Below are 19847 nucleotides of genomic sequence, written 5' to 3' on the forward strand. Positions count from 1 at the left end.
CTCGGTACAGGGACTTTATGTGCGCGGGGTCAGAGCGAGGGGTCAGAGGGAAGGGTCAGGGGACTTTATGTGCGCGGGCTCAGAGAGAAGGGTCGCCGAAGCCGTAGCGCTGCTGGGCCTCGCGGATCTCGTGCAGCAGCGCGTTGTTCTTCAGGCCGAGCTGCGGGAAAGGGGAGCGGGTCAGGCCGGGCTGCCCGGGACACGCGGGGCTGCTCGGTGCCCCGGCTGCGACACCGGCGGGACAGGGACCGCCCCGCAGGGCACGGACACGCACCTTGACGGTGTATTTGTAACACTGCTCCGCCTCCAGCTGCCGCCCGCCCTGCAACACAGCACCGGGAGCACATCCTGGGGTGCGCCAGGCACGGAAAGACCCCGAGACCATCAAACCCACCCACTCCCTCAGCACTGCCAAGGCCACCACTAAAACATGTCCCCAAGTGCCACTTTCAAGCGGCAAATGTCCCCCAAAAGGCATGGGGACCCCAACACTGCCCTGGGCAGCTGTGCCAGGGCCCGACCACCCTTTCCGTGAAGGTTTCCCAATATCCAATCTGAGCCTTCCTGACACTATTCGAGGCCATTTCCCCCTGTCCTGTCCGTGTTGCCTGGGACTCCCCTGGCTGTCCCCTCCTGTCAGGAGCTGTGCAGAGCCACAAGGTCCCCCCGAGCCTCCTTTTCTCCAGGCTGAGCCCCTTCCCAGCTCCCTCAGCCCCTCCTGGTGCTCCAGCCCCTTCCCAGCTCTGTTCCCTTCCCTGGACACCCTCCAGCCCCTCAGTGTCTGTCTTGTCATGAGGGGGCCCCATAGGATCCCAGGATTTAGGGTGCCTCAGCAGTGGCCAGGACTCCAGGAAATACATGAGATCTCCGTGGAAGGACATTTGTAAGAAGCTCAGCAATCGGTGCCTCAGGGTGCTGCTTTTGCCATCCAAGCACTTCCTTTCCCCAAGAACAGCCCCAAACAGAGCTCTACACCAGCTCTTCAGGTTCATGAGCAGATGCCAACCCCCTCAATAAACCCCCAGGAATCCCCACCCCATCAGGCTGGCATGGGCTGGGCACTCACCTGCAGGCAGATGAGGGCGAGATACCCCCACACCTCAGGGTTGGTGTTATTCAGGGCATTGGCTTCAGAGAGAGCATCTTCTGCTTCCAGCATCTCTTCCAGCTTGAGGGAGAGAGGAGAGGCATGGACACATGACAGAGAGCAGGCAGAAAGGGCTTCCCAACTGAACAGGCATTGCTCTAACAGCAGAAAGCTCCTAGGAGGGCTTCCCTGAGAGAAACGTGGGGGAAAGGATTTAAGGCACAGACATGGAGTCATCCTCAGTGCCAGAGCATCCAGCTCTCCGCTCTGGAGCAGGAGCTTCCCACTGCTGACCCCTGTGGGATCACACACTGTTTCTAACTTAGCCTCCAGCTGTAAGGAAAGCAGCACAAACCCATTCACCTCCAGGAACTGAGTGATCCAGCTGCATGAGGAAACACGGCCGTGTTCCTGCTCCCTATTCCCGCTGTGCAGCTGCTCTGGGCATGCAGGGGTAGCTGGTGCCCAGACCACTCACCTCCCTAACCTGATTCCACAGGAGGTAAACACTTGGCCAAGGGGGAACAGAAGTTTAAATTCCTTCCTTGATTGCTTCCTCAGCCAAATTCCCTTGGAGGAGCCTGGCAAGGTGTCCCTTGGGGAGACACTGCACTGCTGGTGCCTGGGTGTCCTTGGCAGCCCTTCAGAGGTGCTGGATTCCCTAGGACAGGGAAAGCACCGAGACCCCTCCCTGCTGACACCCACCCAGTGCCTCGGTGACATGCAGGTCATGTGCAGGCAGGAGCTCAGAGCAGAGCCCAGATTGTTTGCCTTGACTCCCTGGGGAAGGAGGTGCTGCCAGGAGCTGGGATGAGGCAAAGGATGGCTGTGCCCTGTCACTGTGACATTTCATGAAAATCCTTTTGCTAGGATTTTTCTCTTGAGAAGCCTCAGAAAAGAAATGCAAACAATAATCTGATGGCTGTGGCATGTGGTCTGGAGATGGTTTACCAACATCTTTGATTGGTCTCATGTGGATACTTAATGACCAATCCCAGGCCAGCTGTGTCAGACTCTCTGGTCAGTCACAATATTTTATTATTCATTCCTTTCTAGCCTTCTGATGAAATCCTGTCTTCTATTCTTTTAATATAATTTTAGTATATTTAGTATATATATTACATTTTCTTTTAATATGATATATAATAAAATAAATAATGTGTAATATATATATAATATATAATATATAATAATATATAATAATATATATAATAAATAAAAATAATAAATCTGCCTTCTGAAACATGGAGCCAAGATTCTCATCTATTTTCTCGTCTTGGGGACCCTCAAACACCACCACAGTTCCCAGAGCAGGGCCTGAAGGTGACACCATCCAGGTGCCACACTGGGGCTGTCACAGCACACAGGACACAGTGGCATTTGGGGGCATTGGCTCACAGGCAGCCAAGAGCTGCTTTAAACAAGGGGATCCTGCAAAAGCCAAGCCCTGTGTCCTGTGCCACCAAGGGGAGGCTGAAGCAGAGATTAACTCAGCATTTCTTTCTCAAGGGCTTAAGTTTTGTAGGAGATCTGAAAATAAACTACACTCTTCACCCACTAATTTCCCAGTCCAAACCTAGAGGGAAAGGACACGAAGGCAGCTGCACTCACCCTGTAGCAGGCGATGCCCACGCCCAGCCAGGTGAGGCAGGAGGCAGAGTTGTCACAGGCGAGCAGGAAGATGTGCTTGGCCCGGGCATACTGCCAGGAGAGAGACAGACAGACACATCCCTGCATCACCCCACAGACACACAGGGCTTTGCCAAACACCCTGCTCCCACGGGGCTCAGACACCCACTGGCCCCACTGCTGCTGCAGCAGGGATTTGTTCTGTGCTAACTGGCAGAACTCAGTGCATCCCTCTGGGTGTCCAGAGTTGCCAGGACCCCTGCCAGGGGGCTCAGAGACCCTGGCACACAGCCCAGAGTACCTGCGGGTTTGATTATGACCCATGCAGCAAATTACCAGCTTTGTATGAGGACCTGAAAGCCACAGAAGTTTAAATAGTATAATAATAAAATTATCACAGGGTGAAAAGGTAGATTTTAGGATTTTTGGAACGGGGGTTTTGGGGACAAGATGGAAGAATCTGGGCATGTCCAGCCTTTCTTCTTCTTCTTCTTGGTCTCCATCTTCTGCTGTGATGCTGGCACATTGGGATTGGTTTAGAATAGAAGTTCACTGTCTAACATAGGTGATAGGTATTGGAAAGTAATTGTAAATATGTTATAAAGGTGATAGGTATTGGAAAGTAATTGTAAATATGTTATATTTAGTTTGTAGTATAAAAAGACAGCACCACCCTGAGGGTGGTCAGAGTGCCTGTGGCTGCCCTGCTGAGCAGACCTCGGCTGGGCAGAAAGAAAATTTTATAGATAAGATTTAATAAACAACTTCAAGACTGAAAACTGAAGAGTTCTGACTCATTCTTTGGACACGTGGGCCGAAACAGAGACTTTTCACACATCTCAGGGCTGCAATTAACAACCAAACTCTGAGAGTAACTTGCCCTCCACAGCCCTGCTGGCTGCTCACCTTTTTCTCATCCAGGTAGATGGAGCCCAGGCGCAGGTACACGAAGTGCATATCTGCAGCATCCTCCTCAAAGCTGATCACCCGCTCGTAGCAATCCTTTGCTTTGTCAAAGTCCTTCTGCTGGTAGCACAGGTGCCCTTTCTGAGCCCAGACATTTGGATTCTGTGCACCAAAAAGCAGGAGTGAGACACGGACGGGAGAAACACCTGAGAGGGGAGCTGGGACACTGCAAGCAGCAGAAAGGAGCTGAGCAGTGTTTCAGTGTGTTATCACAACTCCCTGGGCAGTGCTCCAGGCTGGGGACAGTGTGGCAAAGGAAGGACCTGGGGGTGCTGGTTGGCAGCAGCTGAAGCAGAGCCAGGTGTGCCCAGGTGGGCAAGCAGGCCAATGGCCCCTGGCCTGTGCCAGCCATGGCATGGCTGGCAGGAGCAGGGCAGTGCTTGTGGCCCTGTGCTGGGCACTGGGGGTGCCACAGCTCCAGTGCTGTGTCCAGTCCTGGGCCCCTCAGTTGTGGGGGGACATTGAGGGGCTGAGGGGGTGCAGGGAAGGGAACAGAGCTGGGAAGGGGCTGGAGCACCAGGAGGGGCTGAGGGAGCTGGGAAGGGGCTCAGCCTGGAGAAAAGGAGGCTCAGGGGGAACCTTCAGGCTCTGCACAGCTCCTGACAGGAGGGGACAGCTGGGTGGGTCGGGCTCTGCTCCCAGGGAACAGGGACAGGATGAGAGGAAACAGCCTCAAGTTATGCCAAGACAGGCTCAGATTGGATATTGGGAGAATTTCTTCATGGAAAGGGTGGTCAGGCACTGGCACAGCTGCCCAGGGCAGTGGTGGATTCACCATCCCTGGAGGGATTTTAAAGCTGTGTGGATGTGGCACTTGGGGACATTGTTTAATTATGAACGTGGTGGTCTGGGGAACAGGTGGATTTGATGATCTCAGAGGGCTTTTCCAACCTAAACAATTCCATGATTCTGTGATATCAGGGTAGGGTTTATGGAGAGAGTTAAGGTCATCACTAGCAATGGGATCCCCCTCCAGCTCCCTGCCCAGTGTCCTGCCTGCACACAGCATTCCCAGGTGTCATCTTCCCCCTGCTTTCCTTTCACTCTGCCTCCCCAAACAGAGCTCAATAGCAACCTTGTTTGTCATGAAACAAAACCCAACTCCCCCACCCAGGGACAGAGGAATAGGATACACCTGAGAGAGAAAAGAAAGGCAGATGTAGAGAGGGAGAGGCAGAGAGAGGCTCTGAGATGCTGCCTGCCCATGCAGGGAGTGACAGGAGGCTGTGACAGTGGGATAACAAAGAGAGCACAGCCTGCTGTGACTGGCCTCCCACTGAATGCTCTGGACTGCTCTGGAATGGTGAATTGGGAATGAGCAGGGGCTCTGGAATGGTGAATTGGGAATGAACAGGGGCTCTGGAATGGTGAAGTGGGAAAGAGCAGGGGCTCTGGAATGGTAAATTGGGAATGAAGGGGGCTCTGGAATGGTAAACTGGGAATGAAGGGGGCTCTGGAATGGTGAATTGGGAATGAGCAGGGGCTCTGGAATGGTGAGTTGGGAATGAAGGGGGCTCTGGAATGGTGAATTGGGAATGAAGGGGGCTCTGGAATGCTAAATGGGAAGGAAGGGGCTCTGGGATGATAAATGTGAATGAGCAGGGGCTCTGGAATGGTGAGTTGGGAATGAAGGGGGCTCTGGAATGGTAAATTGGGAATGAAGGGGGCTCTGGAATGGTGAACTGGGAATGAAGGGGGCTCTGGAATGGTAAATTGGGAATGAAGGGGGCTCTGGAATGATAAATGGGAATGAAGGGGGCTCTGGAATGGTAAATTGGGAATGAAGGGGGCTCTGGAATGGTGAATTGGGAATGGAGGGGGCTCTGGGATGGTGAACTGGGAATGGAGCAGGGGCTCTGGAATGGTAAATTGGGAATGGAGCAGGGGCTCTGGAATGGTGAACTGGGAATTGAGCAGGGGCTCTGGAATGGTAAATTAGGAATGAAGGGGGCTCTGGAATGGTGAATTGGGAATGCAGCAGGGGCTCTGGAATGGTGAACTGGGAATGCAGCAGGGGCTCTGGAATGGTGAGTTGGGAATGAAGGGGGCTCTGGGATGCTAAATGGGAAGGAAGGGGCTCTGGAATGCTAAATGGGAATGAAGGGGCTCTGGGATGCTAAATGGGAAGGAAGGGGCTCTGGGATGCTAAATGTGAATGAGCAGGGGCTCTGGGATGGTGAGTTGGGAATGATGGGGGCTCTGGGATGCTAAATGAGAAGGAAGGGGGCTCTGGGATGCTAAATGGGAAGGAAGGGGGCTCTGGAATGATAAATGTGAATGAAGGGGCTCTGGGATGCTAAATGGGAATGAAGGGGCTCTGGGATGCTAAATGGGAAGGAAGGGAGCTCTGGAATGCTAAATGTGAAGGAAGGGGCTCTGGAATGGTGAGTTGGGAATGAAGGGGGCTCTGGGATGATAAATGTGAATGAAGGGGGCTCTGGGATGGTAAATGAGAAGAAAGGGGCTCTGGAATGCTAAATGTGAATGAAGGGGCTCTGGGATGGTAAATGGGAATGAAGGGGCTCTGGGATGGTAAATGGGAAGGAAGGGGCTCCGGCTCACGCACCAGGGGCTCGATGCGCACGGCCTCGCGCAGACACTCCTCCCATCGGGGCAGGTCCTCCCGCAGCTGGTAGGTCCAGCCCAGGGCCAGGTAATAGGCACAGGTGGGGCCTCCCTGCAGGCTCAGCAGCTCGTGGGCCAGTGCCTTGTGAACAAACTGGGGAGCAACAGCACAGGGGGTGGTTAGGGGAGCAGGGACACCGTGGACACCCCAGCAGGACAGGGCAGGGGAGCTGGCTGACACCTCTCTGACTCCCACAAACAGAAAACACAAAGGAAATTTCTTTTTCCCCTCTTTTGAATGTTGGTCTAGTGGAAGGTATCCCTGATCTAGTGGAAAATGTCTCTGCCCAGAGCAGGGGGTTGAAATGAGATGAACTTCAAGGTTCCTTCCAAACCAAACCATTCCAGGATTCCATTTAGTTGCTTTAAGCAACTCTTTCTGCCATGTCCAATTTAGGCAGGCAGCAGAATGTGACAACCAGAGATGTCCCAGAGATGACTTGGTAGGACAGGCACATTCCACAGCGGATACAAAAATCCCTCCAGCATACACAAGTGTCTGAATCACAGGAGTTCAGGCATCTTGGGAGCACCACAATAATGGATCCCATCTCTGAATGCCCTGTGCCATTTCTGAGCTGTTCCTGTGCAGCAGGCAGTGCTGGGCTGTGCCCACAGCCAGCATTGTGGGCTCCACACTCTGCCTGGCCACACTTCTGCATCTCTGGGCAGTGGTGGCTTTGCTCCCTCTTGTGCTCAGCCTCTGGAGTAGCCATGGCTCATTCCCTGAGGCCCAGAAAGGGGCTGGCTGGAGCTCTCTGGGAATGAACCAGCCTCCCTCCCCACTCCTCCTGCTAAACTGACCCGCACAGAGTTGAATTGCATCAGGAATTCCACTGACTTCATGAAGATTGTGCAGGGAGGTGGCTCAGGTTCTGGAGCTGCAAGAAAATGTGTCTCTGTCAGTCTCAAAGTGGGGTTTTTATTTCTGGAGCCAAAGCAGGTCCTGACATCCCAGCGGAGACAGAAAAATCCCTGCAACATGGAGCCAAACCCAGGAGGTGGCAGGGGAGGCTGAAGCAGAGATTAACTCAGCATTTCTTTCTCAAGGGCTTAAGTTTTGTAGGAGATCTGAAAAGAAATTACACTCTTCACCCACTAATTTTCCAGTCCAAAACCAGAGGAAAAAAGGTGGGAATTCATGAATTATGTTTGTCAGAGACAGCTACAGTGAGGCTCCTGCCTCCTCAAAGCAACCAGGGCTCCTCAGCAGTGCCATTTCCACCACCACAGGGGCTGTGGAGGAGGCAGATCCCACTCCACACAACCAGAGGGGATCCCTAGGGACACTTTAAGAGCTGGCATCTCAGGAGGAAGAAAAGGAAGGTGCAGGATGCAGTGATGTGAGAGAGAGAGCTGCATTCACCTGCTGGCTGTCCATCCTGAGAGGTGCTGCTCTGAAAATCAGAATGAACCTGCTTTGCCTGCAGATTCCCTGGCTCAGGAGAGACAACAGGCCCTGGCAGCACAGGGGCCAGGGCTCACTGCTCCCACATTACTCCCCACCATTCCCACAGCACCATCACCCAGCTCTCCACGTCCCCATTCCCAAACCTTGTGGGGCTTCCTGCACTGCTGGAGCCTCTTCCTTGGGTGTCTCACCTTCCTCGACCTCTGGTGGTTTGTCAGGTGAGCCATCTGGAATCTCCTCTGCTATGAAACCCCCAAGAACCATTAGGTGGAAAGTCATAAACTTCCCAGTCTAGAACATGATTCCACAAAAAAACAAAAACAAAAAAACAACCCAAAACAAAATAAAACAAAAAAAACCCACCCCAAAAAATCCAAACAAAACAAAAAAAAATCACCCCAAAAAGACCACCAACCCAAAAAACACACTAAAAAAAAAAAAAGAAGAAGAAGAAGAAGGGAGAAAAGATAAAAGATCTATCAGGTTTTCAAAGCTGGGAAGAAATTTCTTTGTAGGAGGCAATACCTGGGGCTGGCGTTTTTAGCACAAGATTACCATGGGAAGCCAGAAACAGGTATAAATGAGGCAGGATGAGAGGAAACAGCCTCAAGTTGCATCAAGGAGGTCTAAGTTCAATAATAGCAAAATATTTATTGACAGAAAGGGTGCTCAGGCATTGGATCAGGCTGCCCAGGGCAGTGGTGGAGTCCCCATCCCTGGAAGTGTTCAAAGGCCCTGTGGATGTGACAGCTGGGATTTGGGCTAGTGATGAACACAGCAGTGCTGGGTTAACAGTTGGACTCGATCTTGGAGGCCTTTTCCAGCCTTAGTCATGCCATGATTCTATGAATATCCCTTTCCTCATAATCAGAAGGGACAAAAACCCGCATGTGTCACGAGCCTGCCTGCCTGAGGCACTGTGCATGAGTGGTGATAATGTTAAAAATAAAGCCAGTCAGCATTTCCTGCAGCCTGGCCAAATATTTGGGACTCAGGACAGAGCCTCAGCTCAGGCTGGACTCAGAGGGGCTCCAAAGGAAGCCTTGGCCTCAGGGTCACTGCCAAGCAGCTGGTTTGCCCTTTGGATTGCTGTGCTGGGAACTCACAGTGACAGCTTCCATGGAATTCTGTTCTAGCTCACAGTCCACATCTACCTTTATTTACCCTTTGTACTTCTCCTGTTAAAAACTCTCCTCCTTCCACTGTTCACCACACAATCCACCCCTCCTTGCTGGTGTCAGGGCACCTCCTGGCTTGGTCTGTTACCTGGCTGTGAGCTGGGAGGAGTGGGCTTTTTCCCTTCTGCCTCAGCAGCCTCAAGGATTCTCCTCTCCTCCTCAAGCTCGGCTCTCAGGAGCTTCTTAGCCTCACGGAAGCTCCTTTCTGCCTGAATGTAATTATTCTGCATCTCATAAAACAAACCTGTGGGAGAGACACAGCAGCATCAACACACACCCAAAGGAAGCAAAATGCTCCCCTTAGCCCTCAGCTCGGAGCAGGGAGAAGTGTGAGGGGCAGGAACAATGCTTGGCTCCACAGGAACACCCTGAGCACCAGACTGGCTTGGTTTTGTACCTGTGAGGGTCCAGGCTATGATGCTGGGAGGCTCCAAGGAGCAGGCATCCTCAAAGAAAATCTCTGCCTCTTCATAGGTCCGCAGCTTGACACACGCAATGCCACAGAGCAGCAAGCTGGGGCAGGGGCAGAGCAGTCAGCCTGGCAGCCCCACAGTGCTGTGGGGGATACACCCCACACCCTCCCCACACACCCAGCCACCCAGCAGGAGCACTCAGCACCTTTGGACGTGCTGGGGGTCCAGACAAACAGCCTGCTGGAAGCACTCCTGGGCTTTGGTGGCATCCTCATACAGGAGGCAGAAGGCTCCATAGTCCAGCCAGGCCTGGATGCTGCGCTGGTCCCGAGCTATTCTCTGCACAACACAGATCAACTATCACTGCAGGCAGGCTCAGCAGAGCCATGGACTGGGCAATTCTGGAGTGATCACAGCTTCCCTGGCCACCCCAGCCCAGCTGAGCAGGAATCAAGACCTTGTCTGTACATGCAAAGGTGTCCCCTAAATGGGATTGTGCTGGAAGCACATGTCCTAACCTAACACGTGTTCTCCAGCTCCAGCTGACGCCTCCTTGGGCCCAGTGTCCCCAGAACTGCCCCAGCACCTCCCATTTCCCCTGGCCTCCAGGCTGGAGTCCTCAGTGACCTGCCCAGGGACAATCTCACATCCTGCAGAGAGCAGCATCTCCCTGGGAAATCCCTCCCAAATCCTACTTCAGCCTGAGTATCCTGGTGATGCTCAGCTCCTTCCTCCCTCCCTCCAGCACAGTGGGGGCTGCCTGAGCTGTGAGCAGTGGCCCCACTGTGCTGCTGGGCTGTGCCAGCCCACACAGGTGATGGCAGAGAGATCTGGGGCTCCCTCACCTGATTGTAGAACAGAGAGGCCAGTTTGAGGTCCTTGATGGCTTCAGCTTCACGGGCAAAGAGCAGGAGCTGCTTGCTGGTTGAGTTGGGTGGAGGGGCAGGAGAAACATCTTCCCCAGACAGGAGCTGGTAGGGAAGGAGACAGTGTTAGCCCTGGGGAAGGGGAGAGTGCTTTGTGTGATCCCAGCATGGCAGCAGGTCCCACAGCAGCCCTGCACACAGCACAGACCAGTATGGCTGGGGCTGGCACTGGGAAGGGCAAGCTGCTCTGTGCTGGGACACATCCCCACATTCCCAGGTACCTCTGCCACACAGGCACAGGGCAACATCAATCTTTACAAGGACATGGAGGGACAGGACAAGGGGGAAGGACTTCCCATTGCCAGAGGGTTAGATATTAGAAAGGAATTCTTCCCTGTGAGGATGAGGAGGCCCTGGCACAGGGTGCCCACAGAAGCTGTGGCTGCCCCTGGATCCTTGGAAATGTCCAGGGCCTGGATGGGGCTTGGAGCAACCTGAGATAGTGGAAGGTGTCCCTGCCCATGGCAGGGGGTGAATGAAATGAGCTTAAGGTCCCTTCCAACCCAATCCTGTCTGTGATCCTATGATTATTCACAGCATTCCCTAGATCAAAGTGATGACAAACTTCAGTGGGACCACTCACTGGTGACCCCAGCTCCTGCTCTGCCCAGCCACCCTCACCATGTGCCAGCTACAGCAGCTTCACCAGTGCCATCTCACACCTACCCCAGCATTTTGAGCAGTGGGATGCAAAGGGATCCCTGCCTCGAGTGTGGCTCATGGTCTACAAGTGACAGCTCCAGCAGATGAAAGCATGAGCCTGCTTCTGCCTTGAAGGCAACAGTCCTTCCCCTGCCCTGGTCCCAGAGTGAAGCCATGGCCTGAGTGACCCCCACTTCCCCCACCTTGTTCAGGGCCATGTGCATGTGGTCCACGAGGTACACATAGAGCTCACTGAGGAATGCCTGCAGCTGCTCCTTGGTCTCAAACGCTGTGGTCTTCAGGTATTTCTCCCTCACAATCTTCACCACAGAATACTGTGGAGACAAGGAACATTGCACAAGGCAGGTTCTCTCCCGTGCCATCCACCACAGACAGAGCCTGAAGCTCCAAGCCCACCACTGATAAAAGCAAAAAGCAAGCAAGGGGGATTTCCTTTCCCACCTCCCTGACAGCCTTTAGGGACAGCATGTGGATGGCTCATCTCCTCAGGACAGAGAGGGGGGCTCCAGGAAGAGTGTGGAACCTCCTTTTCCTGCTGGGCAGACTGGGAATGTGAGAGCAGCCAGCTTTGCCTTTCTCAGGTTATGAGCATGGGGCAAATGGATGTGAGTAGCTCCCATTGATAGGAAGTGTTCTCTTGGTGTAGGACCAAAGCAACTTGGTGCCTGCTCCATTAGAGGGGAATCCTGTCCCTCAGTGCTCACTGCAACAGCTCCAGGTGGCAGGAAAGGACTCTAGAGCACCACATCATCCTGAGTTACCACCACAGAGCAGCAGTTCCTCACTGAGAAAGTGTCTGGACAAAACAAGCAGGGAAGCAAAAAGCACAAAGGAGCCTTCACCTTAAGCTGTTCCTTAAAAGCAAAATATTTCCCAGAGGTATTGAGCTCGTAGTTGAGCTGACGTTTCTGTTCCTCCATGGTTTCGTGGTCCATCACTCCCTGCTCAAGCAGCTGCTTCCCAAAAAGCTCATGGTACTCCCTCAGGATGGCAACAGCAACACTGGTGACACGTTTGTGATAATCTTCCACCACCTAGGAAAGAAATAAATAAATTTCACAAGCCACTTATGCAATCAACCTTGATATGTATTTGATTTGCCACAGCCCACGCCTCCCATTAACTCCACCTGACTCAGGTCTCAATTAGTCTGTCACACATCCTTTCCTGTCCACGCCTGAGGGCTGAGAAAATATCTGCAGGTAAACATAAAAGAGCTCCTTCCTGCTAGGATTTTCCATCACAACCCAGTATTCCAGTCACTGCTATCTCTCTTATAGCAATATAATTGGCTGTGAGTAAAACAGATCTTATTTACTGGGAGCCTTGAAACCCATGGCCAGCCCTCTTCAGCAGAACCTGTCATCTCCATAATCTTGGTCCTCAAAAATTCTTGGTGATCTGAGGAAGGTCAGGGCTGATTCTGTTCAGGTTTGTCTGAGTCTGATGAAGCACAGGGGCTGCTCTGAGACAAGGAACTGTTGGGACAGCCCAGGATATAAATAAGGTGCTGGCAGCCTCTTTTCCCAGCATCCCATTTCCTTCCAAACATCCCCCAATGGTTGCCTTCCCTCCCTTTGCTCCATCTCTTCATGGCTCCCTTTGAATGGGATGTGAACACGAGTGATGGATGGGTTCCCAAGGCACACTGCTCTGGAGATAACCCATACAGAAGTTTCCTTTTCTGTGTATTTTATAGAATATGTTGAATTGGAAGGGATCCACAAAGGTCAAGTCCAGCTGCTGGCCTTGCACAGACACCCCAACAATCCCACCCTGGGCATCCCAGAGAGCGTTGTCCAAATGCTCCTGGAGCTCTGGGCAGCCTCAGGGCTGTGCCCACTCCCTGGGGGGCTGGGCAGTGCCCAGCCACTCTTTTCCTAAAATCCATTAAAAGCTCCCCTGACACAGCTCCAGCTGTTCCCTTGAGTCCTGTCACTGCTCACAGACAGCAGAGATTGAAGCTGCAGACCCCAATGAGCTCCACCCTCAGTCTCTCTTCTGCAGGCTGAACATTCCAAGTGACCTCACACTCCTCACATTTCCCTATTCCCTTCTAGACCCTTCCCCACCCTTGTGGCCCTGCACCCCTGATCTCTCCAAACCTCATCCCCACATTGCTGTGGGCTGAGAATGAAGGCTCTGAGGGCAGGGTGGGGTGCCAGGATGGTGGCAAGGCCACAGGCTCTCACCTTCTTGGCTCCTTCTGTCCGTGGGGCCAGCGCAGGGCGGGGAGGAATCAGCTCCTGCACCCTGTCAGTGAGAGCAGAGGAGAATCAGCAGAGCCACTGCCAGGGATGTTGGCTTGTGTAGTGTGAGGGCTCCACCCTGCCATCGTGTCCATGAGACACCTCACAGGCACCTGGGAGGAAACCTGAAATCTCAGAGCAAGAGTGAACAGCTCCCTGCAACTGATGGTTGTGGCTTGTCATGACAGGGTTAACATTTATTGCCAACCCAAACTGCTCTCCTGGAGCAGCAGAGCTGAATCTTGGAGCTCCTGGCTCTGCAGAACAGGTGTAAGGAAGGGACCAGCCTGAGGAAAGCAGAACTGGGTCACTAAACAGCCCAGACCACAGTTCCAACACTGCCCAGTCTGGCCATGGCACCCTTGGGCACACATCGACCCCCAGACACCAACCTCAGACCCCCAGACACCCCCCAGCCTGCCTGGGCCTCTGTGCAGTTACAATGACCTTCCATTAGGATCAGCATATTTCTAACTAAGATTTTGTTAAGGTGAGGGTAGCTGAGCACTGGAGCAGGATTCTCTGGAAGTCTCCTTGCCTGCATCTACCCAAAAAGCATCTGGACACAGAGTAATGTGCTCTGGCCAGCCCCAGTTGAACATGAACATTGGTCTAGATGACCTTCAGGGGTCACTTGCAAACTCAATAATTTTAGGATTCTGGAATTAAAATCCCTGGTGCCAAACCAGCCTTAATTAATTTTTTTCACTATTTCCTGCTTGCTGGACTCCAGAACACCCTCAGTCCTCAGAACATGATCCATCCCACCAAGCCAAGGTGCCACAGGCCTTGTTCAAGGAGGAGTGACACTGAATCCACACACACTGCAGAAGAACAGAAATGTATAAAATAGGGCAGGGAAAGGTCTGTTCTAAGAGGGGTTCACCTTCCTCAGCCTGTTCCTCCTGGAAGACAGCAGGGAGCAGTGAGGACAACACATATACCTTCAATGAATGACAATTCTGTTTGAGAGATATAAACCTGCACCTCTTATACCTTATTCATCTGCTGTATTTTCTTTTTTTTTTATTCCATAAATTAGATGTTTTATGCCTTTCTAACCCATAACACAGCAGGGCTGCCACTGGACAGGAACTGAAATCTCAAAGCAGCAGAGATGAAAGAGCAGGTCTGCAGCAGAACAACATGAAAACTAACATAAAAGCTGAGGAATGGGTAAAACATTGTGAAAAAACTTCTGGAAAGCTAAAAATGAGAGAATGCTCTGATGAAGCAACAGCAGCACTACCCAGGGCAGTCCACGCTGGTGGCCAGGACTGACCAAGCCACTGAACATCACATGCAAGAGGAAAGCACATGGGGATTAGAGGGAAACAAAGCCCAGACAGGAACACAGACATTGCTGTGCTGCTCTGGTGTCTCTTGTTTTGAGAGGAATGGCAGGGAGATGCCAGCTGGGATGAACAAGTGTTTTCCCAACACACCAGATGCCACGTCTAAAGCAGTCTGGCCAAATCCTCCCCCTGATTCCTGTGGGCTTTGTCTCAGGCCCTCTCTATGGAGTATTCCAAGGGGGGTTTGCTGTGCAAGGCTCTCTCCAGCGTGCAGAGAGGAGCTGTCAGCCCCACAGCCCATCCTTACGCACCGCTGGGCCAGCTCCTCCCGCAGCCGCTTTGGGACCAAGGGCCTGTCCAGCTTTATCTCCATCACCAGGAACGTTCCTGCCTCGCTGTAGAGCTGTGGAGAGAAACATTGCTCCTGTGCCGTGCTGTCTGCAGCCAGTGCTGGCACAGTGAAATACTGAGCACACAGCCACACATCTCCCTAGTGCAGAGATCCAGCTTGTTTTATAACCCGCCCTCGGAATGAGTTACAGCAAAATCCAGCTCGAGAAACCAGGCTAGGGAAAAGGAGAGAGCCCAGGTAATCAATCTGCCTGCAGAATGAATGTGCATTCCAGAGGAAGAAGTCAAAATATGAGGGGATAATTTAAATAAATGCTTGACAATTTACAGAGACCTTCTAGCCCAGTGTGCCAGCCTGCTCTCCAGATGGACGTCACTGGAAGAACTCTGGGACAGCATCTGCGTAAAACATCCTTTGTCCCCTCACTCTTGAGGAATTTAATTGTGTGAAAGGTGTGAGACACCAGCACAGTGATGCTCTACAGTCTCTCCTTGTCTTTGGAGAGACATAATTACCTGTCCTTCAAGGCTGAGATTTGTGACATTTTCAGATTCTCCAGCGCCATCTGACAACTGGATTTTGGATGGGCTGAGTAACTCTTAGGAAAAAGAAATTATGTCTCTTGTTTCAGACTCAATAAATCTCAAATCTTTGCAAGTTCCAGCAGCACATCCTAGGATTTCAGATAAGGGAAAGCTGCAGCTTCCTTACAAGAAGCAGCTCCAATGTCTGCTCTCTGTGAGCAGTGACAGGACCTTAGAGAATGGCTGGAGCTGTGCAAGGGGTGGAATAGGCTGGATGTCAGGGAAAGATTCTTCCCCCAGAGGGTGGTTGGGCACTGTCACAACCCCAAGGCTATCAGAGTTCCAGGAGTGCTTGGACAACACTGTCAGGCACAGGGTGGGATTGTTGGGGTGTCTGTGCACAGCCAGGAGTTGGACTCATGGTCCTTGTGGATGCCTTCATGTAGAGAAGATTCTATGGGTCTAGGATAATGAGTATCTCTCATCCATCCCTGGTTCTGTGTGTCCCAACTTCCTGTGACACAGAACCACAGCAACCATGGTGCCTCCCCAGACCTTACCATGGCATTGGAATCTTCCTTCAGAGGCTTGTTGGTAGCAGCTTTGCTGGAAGGAGAGGTCCCCAGCCTTTCCTTGCCCAGACTGAGCTGTGACCTGCGGTCCCGGAAAATACTGTACTGAACTCTGGTCTGAAAAACAGAGACAATCAAGGGACAAAGCAGGCTTCCTCACCCATTTGCCTTAACCTCTCTCATCACAAAACACACTGTCAGGGTCTTAAATGCCTTAAGAGTTTTGTAACCTCATTCTCTCCTCCTTGAGTTCAGCTGCTGGTGCTCCAGCCCAGCTCTGATTCTGTGTAGCTGTGAAGCCTCGGGTCAGACTCACACTCAGTGGGGGTCTCTCCATGTTCCCTCCAAGAGCTGTGTTTGTGTTTTCACTGAGGACTGGCCCTTGGTCCTTGCCTGAGATGTGTGCTGAACGTGCTGGAACCCAGATCTGTGATCCTGAATTCCTGGTGGGATCCTAGACCTGCCTCACAGCCATGGATGTGCCTGGTGCTGCGGGCTGCTGGATGAATCTGGTTTCTCTCACCAGGCTTGCCCCACACATTTCTGAGGATCCCCACCTGCCTGACAGCATCCCTTGGCTCCCAGCTCATTTTCTGGTGTGGAGCTGCTTCCCTGACACACATCAGGGAATTGCAAGGAATAGGTTTGTCAGACTTTGTGTTTACAAAGTGTTTGACCACCCAGCCAGACTGTTCCCTCCCACACACCCTGGTTACAGGAATTGGGCTAGCAAGAGTTATGGGGTTCCTGGGGAGAGGATGGAGGAGCTGTAGGGAAACTCCTTAAACAAAGAGGCAACCCAAAGCACCTGGGGAGTAAGAAGGACTTCACTTGTGACAGATCAATGGCACAGGACAAGCAGCACCATGCAGCCAAGGGGTCATTATTCATGGCAGGGAAGCAGAGCCCAGCAGACACACTCGTGCCCAGCCCAGCTCTGCAGCAGCCAGTGGGAGCAGGGAGGCAGGAGAAGGGCTGGAATTCACCCAGCCCCTGCACCTGGAGCACAGCCCCACAGGGAACATGGGGGGTAAAACCAGGCTGTACATCTGCCCTCCTGAAACAAGCTCAGGTCTGTTCCAGCAGGGAGAGACTGTGGGAAAATGGAGATGTAACTGTCACTCTTAGTAACAGAGAGAGAAAAAAGAAAAGACAAATAAACCTCGGTGAGCTAGAGCTGAAAGAGCTCCAGTGACAGCTTTTTTGGTGGTTGCTGGGGGTAACGCAATCCTTTTAAAGCCACTGTTTGCTCTTCCCAGCAACACCCTTCCCTTGCCCATGTTCCAGCCTGGGGAGAGTGGATCATGCTGGCATAGGAGGGAGTGGAGTGAGATTCAAAGCCTCTCTCAGCCCCCAGACCTGCTCACCCCACCCCTAGAAATCCCCTGAGTTGGAAAAACCTGTACCTAAAAGCTTGTATCATTAATTTTCTCCATCACCAGAAGGGCACTCAAGGTTCAGATCCAGCTTCAACTAGCACATTGTCCACTCTGCCTGCTCCCAAACACCCTCCTGTCCACTGTCCCTGCTCCCAAACACCCTCTGTTCACCCTGCCTGCTCCCAAACACCCCCCTGCCTTCACTGCCTGCTCCCAAACACCCTCTGTCCACCATGACTATTCCCAAACACCCTCTGTCCACGGTTCCTGCTCCCAAATGCCCACTGTCCAATGTTCCTGCTCCCAAACACCCCCTGCCTTCACTACCTGCTTCCAAACACCCTCTCTCCACTCTGCCTGCTCCCAAACACCCTCTCTCCACACTGCCTGCTCCCAAATACCCCCTGTTCACTGTCCTGCTCCCAAACACCCTCTGTCCACTCTGCCTGCTCCCAAACACCCCCTGCCTTCACTGCCTGCTCCAAACACCCTCTGTTCACCCTGCCTGCTCCCAAACACCCCCTGCCTTCACTGCCTGCTCCCAAACACCCTCTCTCCACTCTGCCTGCTCCCAAACACCCCCTGCCTTCACTGCCTGCTCCCAAACACCCTGTGTCCACTGTCCCTGCTCCCAAACACCCTTTGCCATTGTCCCTGCTCCCAAGCCCCCAGTGCAAACCCAGCTGCAGAGCTGGAGCAGGGCCTGCTGCTCTCACCTTCTCAAACACCTCGCTGTCCTCGTAGTTGAAGACACGGAAGGCCCCTCGGATCTGCGTCACCCCAGGGCACAGCAAATGCATCATGTTGACATAGGCCACCCCATGGAAGGCAATCGGCTTGTCCTCATCTTTCTGGAAACACAGAGCAAGGCACTGAGGTGCTGAACACACTGTTATTCTCCTTAAGGGAACAAGGTCAGCAATCTCATTAAGAGAAGGCCACACAGCAAACTGATGCACCTGATGAGCCCATGGTTCTGTCACTGGCACGCAGCCGAGACAACCTGGATGAACACACTGGAGTCATTCCATATGTAGAATATTAATTTTATCCCAATCCCCATGGGGCAGCTTTTCTCTCTGATTCCTGCACTCTGCTGCTCCTCAGGGTTGAGATACAGCTGCTGCTCTTGTTGAGATACAGCTGTGTGTGGTTAGAAACCCAGGTGATCCTACCAGAGTTGTGCATCTCAGGTTGGACAGACACCAAGCGGCTTAGGAGGTGTGGGAGGCCTGGCTAGAGGGATCATCATCAGAGCTGCCAAATCCTGGCACTGTGAGTGCTGAAAGGGATTTACACCAACTTATATAGCTTTGCCCTGGGATAGATTAGGAGCTCTCACACAATCATCTGCCAGGAGCAGAACCATTCTCTAAGGAGCTGTTTCTCTGTTAAACCACCTGGTTTAGATGTAAAAGCATAACTTACCTACAGCCTGAGAAAGAATGCAAGAACCTCCTCAAGCTGTTTCAAAACCCCACTGGCCACAGATCAGCTCAGTGAATTACTTTTAATTCTCTTCAGAGCCAGGTTGGTCAAGCCTCTGAGCCACCTGGTCTATGGAAACTGTCCCTGCCTGTGGCAGGGGGTTGGAAGGAGATGGAGCCCATGGTCCCTTCCAACCCAAACTATTCTGTGATTTTAGAAGTCACCCTGTTCCCTTTCCAGTGAGCTACCACAGACCATCAGTGAGAGCTATAAGGAAAAAATATGACTCTGTATCTATTTACCAGCCCTATAAAGCTGATTTTTCACAAAGCCTCCTGCTCTCTGACTCACTTTGGCAGCCTCAAGGCCGATTTTGCTATCACAAAGGCCTCAAGAGGAAAATGCCTGCTCATGCAATGTTCCTCCACAAGCCAGACCCCACTTTTACCTTGTCAGGTTTGTTGCCTTTCCCCTTGCCACCTGTGGACATCCTGCAGAGCTCCACGGGCCAGTGGCGGCGCTCGGCAATGCGCATCTGCAGGCTGGGCACAAGGGATGCACTGAGGAGATGCAGGAACCCAAACTGGAGAGCCCCACCACCCCCCTCTGTGCCCCAGCAGCTCCCCTCGGGTTTGCTTCACCCCATTCCCTCAGCAAACACCCTCAGGCCATGGGAACACTGTGATTTCCTGCTCTACCCACTGCTGTGTGCATTTATGGCATAGCCAGCGTTAAAACAACAGTGAGAGCAACACATTGGGCTTTCTCTCTCTCCCAGTTACTTCAGAAATAAGTGAGAAGGAATGTGATTAACTTTGGTATAAAACCTGAATTGTACAGAGCAAGTGGATCTTGAGCTTGCATTCAAAGTGGCTGGTGACTCTGACAGCAGCAGGCAGGTGGATGGATGTGTAGGGAAAATAATTTTAAAAATCAAATGAGATAGAAGTGAGTATTTCCACACAAGGAGTAATTTGGCAGTGAAATGCACAGCCATGATGCAGCTGAGGCCAGAAAATAGCAGGATTCAAAGATAAATGGAACACTCATCCTGATCGTGAGCATATCTGGAGCTGCTAAAGGCAACACTTATCCAATAAAAAAGCAAATGAAGAGTGCCCACATGGAGTGAAAGGTTTGAATGTATTTG

General features: G+C 52.3%; 1 protein-coding gene across 7 annotated transcripts in view; it reads right to left on the reverse strand.

The window, feature by feature from the left end:
- Positions 1–19847, reverse strand: part of CFAP70 (cilia and flagella associated protein 70) — a 26873-nt gene continuing 7026 nt past the window's right edge. For 3 of the 7 annotated variants that reach the window (XM_064725457.1, XM_064725453.1, XM_064725458.1), the window contains exons 9-27: positions 19146–19239; positions 17986–18120; positions 15879–16007; positions 14754–14845; positions 13091–13151; positions 11741–11932; positions 11081–11212; positions 10155–10280; positions 9515–9648; positions 9294–9409; positions 8985–9140; positions 7862–7960; positions 7112–7188; positions 6249–6401; positions 3623–3784; positions 2699–2788; positions 1067–1276; positions 275–322; positions 1–160 (exon numbers count right to left, since the gene is read on the reverse strand). In XM_064725457.1, coding sequence (XP_064581527.1) covers positions 80–160; positions 275–322; positions 1067–1276; positions 2699–2788; positions 3623–3784; positions 6249–6401; positions 7112–7188; positions 7862–7960; positions 8985–9140; positions 9294–9409; positions 9515–9648; positions 10155–10280; positions 11081–11212; positions 11741–11932; positions 13091–13151; positions 14754–14845; positions 15879–16007; positions 17986–18120; positions 19146–19239 — 2287 coding nt within the window. In that variant the 3' untranslated portion in view covers positions 1–79. The remainder of the gene's footprint in view (positions 161–274; positions 323–1066; positions 1277–2698; positions 2789–3622; positions 3785–6248; positions 6402–7111; positions 7189–7861; positions 7961–8984; positions 9141–9293; positions 9410–9514; positions 9649–10154; positions 10281–11080; positions 11213–11740; positions 11933–13090; positions 13152–14753; positions 14846–15878; positions 16008–17985; positions 18121–19145; positions 19240–19847) is intronic. The other 4 variants (XM_064725459.1, XM_064725454.1, XM_064725455.1 and 1 more) reach the window with 4 other exon arrangements.

This window comes from Zonotrichia leucophrys, chromosome 14 (genome assembly GCF_028769735.1).
Source record: "Zonotrichia leucophrys gambelii isolate GWCS_2022_RI chromosome 14, RI_Zleu_2.0, whole genome shotgun sequence".
Taxonomy (NCBI): Eukaryota; Metazoa; Chordata; class Aves; order Passeriformes; family Passerellidae; genus Zonotrichia; species Zonotrichia leucophrys.